Source organism: Salvelinus fontinalis, chromosome 37, assembly GCF_029448725.1.
Source record: "Salvelinus fontinalis isolate EN_2023a chromosome 37, ASM2944872v1, whole genome shotgun sequence".
Classification (NCBI taxonomy): domain Eukaryota; kingdom Metazoa; phylum Chordata; class Actinopteri; order Salmoniformes; family Salmonidae; genus Salvelinus; species Salvelinus fontinalis.
In genome coordinates, this window is record NC_074701.1 from 25,731,111 (window position 1) to 25,741,025 (window position 9,915).

General features: G+C 39.9%; 1 protein-coding gene across 3 annotated transcripts; it reads left to right on the top strand.

Moving 5' to 3' along the window:
• Positions 1-4,102: 4,102 nt before the first annotated feature.
• On the top strand, positions 4,103-9,915 carry LOC129836428 (cyclin-dependent kinase 1). Of its 3 annotated transcripts, none has more exons than XM_055902587.1 (8): positions 4,103-4,223; positions 4,711-4,753; positions 4,946-5,102; positions 6,923-7,046; positions 7,618-7,788; positions 8,758-8,921; positions 9,167-9,308; positions 9,549-9,915. In XM_055902587.1, the coding sequence occupies exons 2-8, from the start codon at positions 4,717-4,719 to the stop codon at positions 9,660-9,662; spliced, it is 909 nt and encodes a 302-aa protein (XP_055758562.1). In that variant the 5' UTR covers positions 4,103-4,223; positions 4,711-4,716; the 3' UTR covers positions 9,663-9,915. The 3 variants fall into 3 exon arrangements, with proteins under 3 accessions (XP_055758562.1, XP_055758561.1, XP_055758560.1); XM_055902586.1 differs by having other exon boundaries at positions 4,106-4,211; XM_055902585.1 differs by having other exon boundaries at positions 4,163-4,249.

A 9,915-nucleotide genomic window follows, 5' to 3' on the forward strand; every position in this document is an offset into this window, starting at 1 on the left:
TTTTTTAATATATAGCTTCACGTTCGTTTGTTGTTTTGCATAGTTTGTTTAAGTGTTCTTCGTTTCGTTAAATAAATAGAAGAATGTATTCTTATCACGCTGTGCCTTGGTCCTCCTCTCTTCATCCAAACGACGAACGTGACAAATTATCCATTGAGCCCTGAGACAGGATTGTGTGGAGGCACAGATCTGGGGAAGGGTACCAAATAATGTGGATGAACGGAGCAATGTACAGAGATCCTTGATGGAAACCTGCTCCAGAGTGCTCAGAAGCTCAGACTAGGATGAAGGTTCACCTTCCAACAGGACAACAATCCTAAGCACACAGCCAGGACAACACAGGTGTGGCTTCGGGACAAGTCTCTGAATGTCTTTGAGTGGACCAGCCAGAGCTCGGACTTGAACCCGATCGAACATCTCTGGAGAGACCTGAACAAAGCTGTGCAGCGACACTCCCCATCCAACCTGACAGAGCTTGAGAGGATCTGCAGAAAAGAATGTCAGAAACTACCAAATACTTTCCGAATGCACTGTATGTGTTGTGTCACTGTCAACAATGCCAGATTCTCTTCTCACCCAGTAGTGCAGCTGTAGTGGTGGCAATACGCAGGCATACAAAGCATACCCACCTATTTCTCTCCAGATATACTCACTAATTACCATTGAGAAAATTCAAATGATTGAACAATTGAAAGTCTATCTTAATTCCTTTCATCTCTGCCATTATTAGGTGGAGGGAAGGACCAAGTATAGCTAGCTACCTACACCATATAAACAATCGTTAATAATTCATTCATATTCACCTGATGGCATAGAGTGGGTGATAGTCAACTTTGTATGTCAAGCCGTGTTAGCTGAGTGTACACACTGACAGGCCTGCGCGCGCGCACACACACACACACACACACACACACACACACACACACACACACACACACACACACACACACACACACACACACACACACACACACACACACACACACACACACACACACACACACACACACACACACACACACACACACACACACACACACACACACCTGTTTAATATGATGGCCAGCTTTAGCCTTTAGCTCGATGCTTGGTGGCTTTTAATACAAGCTCCCTGTCTTGTCTGTCAGTGAAGCCACCAATCATTGAAGGAAGGCAGCTAACTAGTTAACTAACGTTACTTGTTAGTGGCCCTTATTATAACTATACATTCCCAGTGGGAATAACTAACCCGGCGAAAGCTAACTAGCTGGAGTGATGGTCAGGTATAGTCAGATAGTCACACAGCTTTTACTTTGAAAACCACTAGCACTCGTATCCTGTTGCAGCCCTTCCTCTCAACGCCCATACGTTTCTGTTCATTAATTAAATATTGTGGATGACATTAGAAAAATGTATTAATGCAGTCAAAATGATTATCTGTCTTCATTGTTTAAGTTCGGATATTGATTGAACGAACAGTACACGGATCGCTCAGACATCGAAATGAAATGTTTTGGGGTCCAAGGTTCTTTGAAGGATTTTGTATCTTTAGCCCCTAGTCTTGCAATAAATTCAAAGGGGCAATCATAAAATATCTTCATATTTAGCCTCAAATCTAATATGTTGTCCAAAATCAAATATGGCTGCCATAATAACATTTGATGGAGGCTAAATCACCTGTAAATATGAATTTTGTTAAATAGAGGCATTTTCAGAATTGTGTAGAACACACATGCCTATAAAGACTGTTGGTGATAATCAATTTTATCCTGAATCCAATATGGCCAACATGATTGCACTCAAACACCTTAGCCTGCATATAAGTAGCCCTTGTTCATTTTGATTGTGTTATTCTGTCTTTGGGCACACTAGTTGAATAAATGTATGCATTTGTGTCAGGCAGGACCATACAGCACTTATTGAGAGCAAATTTGACTTGGAAAGTTGTCTATTGAACAGCTACCAAAAACTGAAGTTTATATTCATCATAAATATTCATAGTTGGTATTTCTGACTATTGTATCTATGTTTTTACAGGTCTACATTTCCAAGGTGCATTAAGATATCCAAATGTTTGTATGTGTATGTAGGGCAGACAACTGACTACTTGTATTCTACATTTTAGCAATATCAGAGCTTACAATATTGGGTTACATGAGTTTAGGTTGCCCACCCCCTTCCAGCCTGCCATTATTGTGCACGTTTTGAGTTAATGGAGTGTTCCAAAATATCTATCAATTGAACCACTTTTGCAGTAAAATATTTTTATACAAACATCCATTTCATATATGGGAGACCTTTGAAATATGGAAAAACATGGTTGTGCTTTGTTATACCTTTTTGAGCATTGGCCACTAGCCTATAAGATAATTATCATCGAATGTGAGAAATATGACATATCCAAACTGAAACATGACACATTGAAACCTATATCAATTGGTAGGAATACTGCATATTACATAAAGAAACAAGCAGATAATTGGAAGTAATTGATCACTACCCTGCTAATGCTGCTGATTGAATTTCCATCCTGTTGTTTTACTTTGAAAGTCACTGGAACAATTGATGAGTACACAGATGAGTTCATTGTGTAAAAATAAAATAAAACTATGTGATGTTCGTTTCCACTAGATAGCATAGTCATAGTCGAAATAGGCTAAATCGTACAAATTCATGAAAACAAAAATGTACTTTTTGGTCTTCATTTATGGTTAGGGTTAGGCAAAAAAAAAAGAGGATTTTAAGAAGATCAATTCTACAATTACAATATGGCGGGGTTTATGACTTTGTGGCTGTGCTAACTAGTGACAATCATTTACGTTCCACTGTGAACTTTCCTAACTATGCACCCAGCCAGGAGATTAATCTCCATTATTCATATGGTTGAGTGTGGAGTGTTTTAATCATTAGCTAATGTTTTATCCTTGAGCATTTTGCATAATGAGTTATTAGAAAGTACTTCACTATGCATAATTAATGTAACCCCAAAAGCAGCAATAATTTATGCTCTGTTGAACTCCTTTATTCATCTTCTTTTGTAATTAACTCTAAGATGTTTTCCTTCATTCTAAAATGCATAACATAATTTATTTGCAGATGGAGTGTTATTTTCATGTAATTGTTCACATTTTGTGTCATTGTAAGAGATGAATAATTATTCAAAATATGGGGGGAAACTCAGGTCACATTTTTCTCTCTCCATTTGTTGACTGTTAAACTTCCTGAAGCCAGGCATTTTTGACAAGTTAGGACATGACCCTGGTGTTTGACCCATAGGTTTGACTACTTGAAAAGGGTGCATAGTCTAAAAAGGGTAAACCCAAAACAGCTCAGGGGGAATTTAATTGGTATTGCAGTGGCTACCAAGTCAAAAGCTCCTATAGCCACTCTAGCACGGAATTTCAATTTGCAAATGTAAATAAACGCATGCAAATGTAAATAAACGCATGCAAAACCAACTGCTTTCCAAGTAGCTCTTTGGTTGGGTCTTTTGTCCATTTATTAGCAGCAAAGATATAAACATAGTAACATAGTAAAAATTCCATAAAAGCATCCCAGAGCATAATTTTTTTTCTGTGTTCTCCATACCTGTGCATCCCTAGTATGCCTACTTCCGGGTCATCTGTGTGCTCTAAATACATGTGACCAGTGAACCAACATGTCCTCTACTGAAAATATTATGTGGAAGGACCGAGTTTGGGAAACGCTGTTGTAGCCTATTACCACAGATAGAATAGTGAGGTTAGTTATAAAAAATATTTGCTATTACTATGACCAGGGATGATTATTATATATTTTTTAAACAATTAATGAATATACTGGTAACCAATCTACATTTCAAACGATTTGAAGTTGAACCAATATTTTTTAAATGTCTGACAAAATGCTTTTGAGTGAAAACTGTTTTTCTAACAAGTTCTTTCAATAATCAGGAAAATGAAGGTACATTCCCCTAAAAAAAATCCTAATGATTTATTAATCCATAAACATTTCCCGACACCAGCGCGCTTTAAAACCATATAATCCCGCTTCGAGCTGGCCACCTCCCGATTGGTGCTTTTGAAAGACAGCGAGCGACGTGATTGCTTGGTTTTGAAAGCCTGAAGCGCCGCGGCCAATTCGAAAAGAATGCACCCACTCAGTACTGTAACGTAGCTGACTGCAGGAGAGCAACACGCATTCACCTCGCTAGTTCATTTAGCTACAGTCAAATTACACAACGATATTGGAAGGTAGCTATATATGTATGTGTCACCTTTTTATCTACAAGGTTTGTTTGGTCGATTGTATTGTAGCAGTTGTCATCAAGGCATTTACAATTTAGCTAGTTAGCTCGCTTGCATTGAGGAAACATTTGCACAGCATGTAAAAACAAAGATATTTGAAATTATTACTAAAGGTGTCACAAAGTAATGCATGGTTTTACTGTTTAGCTTTTGTTATTGAATAATGATGCTAACTAGCTAATTAAATGTCTATCTAATTCAGTTGTCTAGCTAGCTACGGTAACGTTAGTTAAATTAGCCAGCTAACGCATTAGCTAGATGGCTGTTTTTCACATTCGCTGACTGCATGCTTAATTTCCTATCACTTTTAAGATGGACAGTTAACACGTTTCATAGTTAACGTTAGTGCAAACAAAAACAAACCCAGTTTGCTATTTTTGACTTGTCGTTCATTTGAAATGGCATAATTGGTTTGTTTTGTAGCAAACTTACCCTGTTTTTTCAGGGAACAATGGAAGATTACGTGAAAATAGAGAAAATCGGAGAGGGTAAGTTATGTGCTCAACTTTGGTTTGTTTTCCCCCCGAAACTCCACTCGGAGTCAACTCTAACTAGACTTATGTGCATGTAATTTGATTGTCTTCCTTTAGCTATGACAACCTATTCACCATACCTTATTCATCACGTTAATTACTAGCTACACACCAAAGTAAAGAATGAGTTGTGCCTGTGATTTCCAGGTACCTATGGGGTTGTGTACAAAGGCAGAAACAAGTCGACAGGCCAGGTGGTGGCAATGAAGAAGATCCGTCTGGAGAGTGAGGAGGAGGGAGTGCCAAGCACGGCTGTTAGAGAGATCTCTCTTCTCAAAGAGCTAGCACACCCTAATGTTGTACAGTATGTAACAAACAGTCTGTGGGGTTCTTAAAGTGTTTACAGTAGCCAGGCAGCAAGAGAAGTAAACATGTGATTTGTCTTACCAGTTCAAAACTGACACATCATTATGCCAAAGGCCTGGTCAAGTCTAGCATTTGTCATATCATATTTATCTGTCTAGTGTATACATACAGTTGAAGTCAGAAGTTTACATACACCTTAGCCAAATACATTTAAACTCAGTTTTTCACAATTCCTGACATTTAATCCTAGTAAATATTCCCTGTCTTAGTTCAGTTAGGATCACCACTTTATTTTAAAAATGTGAAATGTCAGAATAATAGTATAGATTTATTTCAGCTTTTTCTTTCATCACATTTCCAGTGGGTCAGAAGTTTACATCCACTCAAATTAGTATTTGGTAGCATTGCCTTTAAATTGTTTAACCTGGATCAAATGTTTCGGGTAGCCTTCCACAAGCTTCCCACAACAAGTTTGGTGTATTTTGGCACATTCCTCTTGACAGAGCTGGTGTAACTGAGTCAGGTTTGTAGGCCTCCTTGCTCACACATGTTTTTTCAGTTCTGCCCACAAATTTTCTATAGGATTGAGGTCAGAGCTTTGTGATGGCCACTCCTTGACTTTGACTTTGTTGTTCTGAAGCCATTTTGCCACAACTTTGGAAGTATGCTTGGGTCATTGTCTATTTGGAAGACACATTTGCGACCAAGCTTTAACTTCCTGTCTGATGTCTTGAGATGTTGCTTCAATATATCCACATACTTTTCCTGGCTCATGATGCCATCTATTTTGTGAAGTGCGTCAGTCCCTCCTGCAACAAATCACCCCAACAACATTATGCTGCCACCCCCGTGCTTCACGGTTGGGATGATGTTCTTCGGCTTGCAAGCATACGCCTTTTTCTCTAAACATAACGCTGGTCATTATGGCCAAACAGTTACATTTTTGTTTCATCAGACCAGAGGACATTTCTCCAAAGTACGATTTTTGTCCCTTTGTGCAGTTGCAAACTGTAGTCTGGCTTTTTTATGGTGGTTTTGGAGTAGTGGCTTCTTCCTTTCTGAGGGGCCTCCGGTTATGTCGATATAGGACTAGTCTTTACTGTGGATAAAGATACTTTTGTACCTGTTTCCTCCAGCATCTTCACAGGGTCCTTTGCTGCTGTTCTGGGATTGATTTTCACATTTCGCACCAAAGTACGTTCATCTCTAGGAGACAGAAGGCGTCTCCTTCCTGAGCGGTATGACGGCGGCGTGGTCCCATGGTGTTTATACTTGCGTACTATTGTTTGTACAGATGAACGTGGTGCCTTCAGGCGTTTGGAAATTGCTCTCAGGGATGAACCAGACTTGTTGAGGTCTACAATTGTTTTTCTGAGGTCTTGGCTGATTTCTTTTGATTTTCCCATGATGTCAAGCCAAGAGGGCTTGAAGGTAGGTTTTGAAATGCATCCACAGGTACACCTCCAATTGACTCAAATTATGTAAATTAGCCTATCAGAAGCTTTTAAAGCCATGACATCATTTTCTGGAATTTTCCAAGCTGTTTAAAGGCACAGTCAACTTAGTGTATGAAACTTCTGACCCACTGGAATTGTGATACAGTGAAATAATCTGTCTAAAAGATTGTTGGGAAAATTACTTGTCGTGCACAAAGTAGATGTCCTAACCGACTTGCCAAAACTATAGTTTGTTAACAAGAAATTTGTGGAGTGGTTGAAAAACGAGTTTTAATGACTCCAACCTAAGTGTAAGTAGACTTCCGACTTCAACTAAGTAAATAGCCTATGTTTGTTTCCCATGTGTTTTGTTTCCAAACAGGCTTCTAGATGTGCTGATGCAGGAGTCCAGACTGTACCTCATCTTTGAGTTCCTGTCCATGGACCTGAAGAAATACCTAGACTCTATCCCCTCGGGCCAGTACATGGACCCCATGCTTGTGAAGGTATGGGCCCCACTGAGGGCATGACAGTCATGATGCACACAACCTTGTTTTGATCTCTTTTTTTCACTATCTGCTCTTGATACTACTGAGTACTGTGAAACTTCAATTAAACGCTAAGTCTCAAATAGCCGCCTGACCCTTTTAATAGCCGGGTAATTGCACACATTCGGCAAATAAACACAGGGTCTAAATGAATTGTTTACGAGGTTACCATGGACACAATTCTGATATTCCCACAAAATGATCAGGGTGAAAGCGAAGGAGGTGTAACACCACTCTAAGTGACCGTAGTGCCTCCGACTTTGCTTTTAGTACAGGCTGGCTTGACATATTGGGCTTTCAGTCAGACTGCACGCTACTGTTGAAACCAGACACCTAGCTCAACTAGAAGACTGTCTTTTAATAGGTACCGGTTGTGCTCAGTGATTGAAGCAAATAAATACCCAGGCTATTCATTGAAAGTTTTACGGTATACCAACTTAGTGTTTTAGTCCAAGTTGTCAGACTAAACAAATGGTTTCTCGCTAGTAGGTTCATTTTAACCCTCTGTTGCCATCTCCTGTCCATCCAGAGCTATCTGTACCAGATCTTGGAAGGCATCCTGTTCTGCCACTGTAGAAGGGTCCTCCACAGAGACCTGAAACCTCAGAACCTGCTGATTGACAACAAGGGAGTGATCAAGCTGGCAGACTTTGGGTTGGCCAGGGCTTTCGGGGTGCCAGTCCGGGTATATACCCATGAGGTAAGCCAGAACACCACGTAGTTAATTTCCGAAGAGCATTAGCAGTAGTGATGGGAAATTAGGCTATTTTTACTGACTCTGATCTTTTCATCTCCTTCGGTCAAAATAACAACTAATTTCGTTCATCTGGGATGTATCACATCCAGCTGTGATTGGGAGTCCCATAGGGCAGCGCACAATTGGCCCAGCGTTGGCGGTCATTGTAAATAAGAACTTGTTAATCTTTTATTTAAGTAGGCAAGTCAGTTAAAAAAATACAATTTTGATTTAGTAATACCCAGAGCACACAGAAGCCCCTACTGGCAAACGATGAACAAAAAAACTAGATAGAATCATGATTCTACAAGCCTCTCGTTCACCATAGGTGGCTTGATATTGGACCTGTCATTTGTGACAGACTTGTATATCTTTGCTTCAGACCATGTACATTTGTGATTGCTAGGCATACAAAAAATATTGTTTACTGATACCTTTTTTTAAATGAGGTCTAGTTGCGTCCGCAACCGGTATAGATTTTAACCGAGTGTTGAGCAAAGGCTGGCTGTGAATGTTTTGGTTCTACAAAGCTGTGTCCATCGAGTTAACATTCAATAATCAATTAATAGCATACATTCTTGCACCATTCTTTAAGTTATCAGTTCTAAACGTATTTTTCTCCTCTATACTGCCTGCATCGCGCACCAGGGAAAATAGATCACATGATGGACATTTGCTGGTCGGAGCATGTCTACGGAGCCACTGAGGCGGAGGAGCGCGTATTAATCCTGCTCTAGAATTCATTGCGGCCAGCAGGTCAAACGAAAAATCTGAAATGAACAAATTACTCTCGAGTCAGTAAAAAGTTGTTCAAAAAGAATGAATCGTCCGCCAGCTGCACATCACTAATTAGCAGATAGCATTGTTAAGCTATCATAAGGGGTGTGTATGCACACGTGTTAATAAGGTCATTAACTGTGTCTTTGTGTCCAGGTTGTGACACTGTGGTACAGGGCTCCTGAGGTGCTGCTGGGGGCCCCACGGTACTCCACCCCTGTAGATGTCTGGAGTATCGGGACCATCTTTGCAGAGTTGGCCACAAAGAAACCACTTTTCCACGGAGACTCTGAGATAGACCAGCTTTTCAGGATCTTCAGGTATATTTGCATACGAGTATACACATCTGTAATATACCCAATCCTACTAGTAGCAACATCTAGGTTGGTTAATCAATAAGTTTGATGCCTGACATTTGATTGATCTTTTCGTGAGCGACGAGCCATCCCAAATTTATTGACACAGACAAGTTAGACAGTCAACAGAGACAATTGCTCCATGATGGACATACCACATTGGCTTGGGTGAAGTATTTATCAAGCATCGTTGTCTCCTCCTGTTTCAGGACCCTTGGTACTCCCAACAATGACATCTGGCCAGAGGTGGAGTCTCTGCCTGACTACAAGAACACGTTCCCCAAGTGGAAGTCTGGGAACCTGTCTTCCATGGTGAAGAACCTGGACAAGAACGGCATTGATCTACTTGCTGTAAGATTTCACCATTCTCCTTGATTTTATTTACATTGATTCATTATGAAACATTGCTGTAGAAGCCCTGTGCTCGTGTGTCTTTTTCAAGCGGCTGGTTGTGTTTTGGATAGCATTAGTGATATTGATGTGACCTATTGTTCCGTTAGCCCAGCAGTAGCCTTTAGGATACACATACATATGACCATGTCCCACCTTCTGTAGAAGGTTATGAAGGTAATTTTTTTTTTTCTCTCAAAGAAAACGCTAATCTATGACCCACCCAAGAGGATCTCTGCCAGACAGGCTATGAGCCATCCATACTTTGACGACCTGGACAAAACCACTCTACCTGCCAGCACGGTCAAGATGTAAACACCACACAGCTCGACTCAAAGGACCTGAAAAATAGTACAATTATGGAAGCATATTGATCGTCTGGTTTTGTTTGTATGTTTGTTTTTTCTTTGTTTGTCCTTTTTCTATCTACCGGTAATATTAATCATTATTCTGTAAATAGCGTTTAAAAAAGAAACCGGTTTGGATCTAAAGTGACATGTACTTAAGGTTACATTCAAAGGTAGTATATTTTCAATAAAGTGCACTTTTCTAGATCTGTTACTTTTAA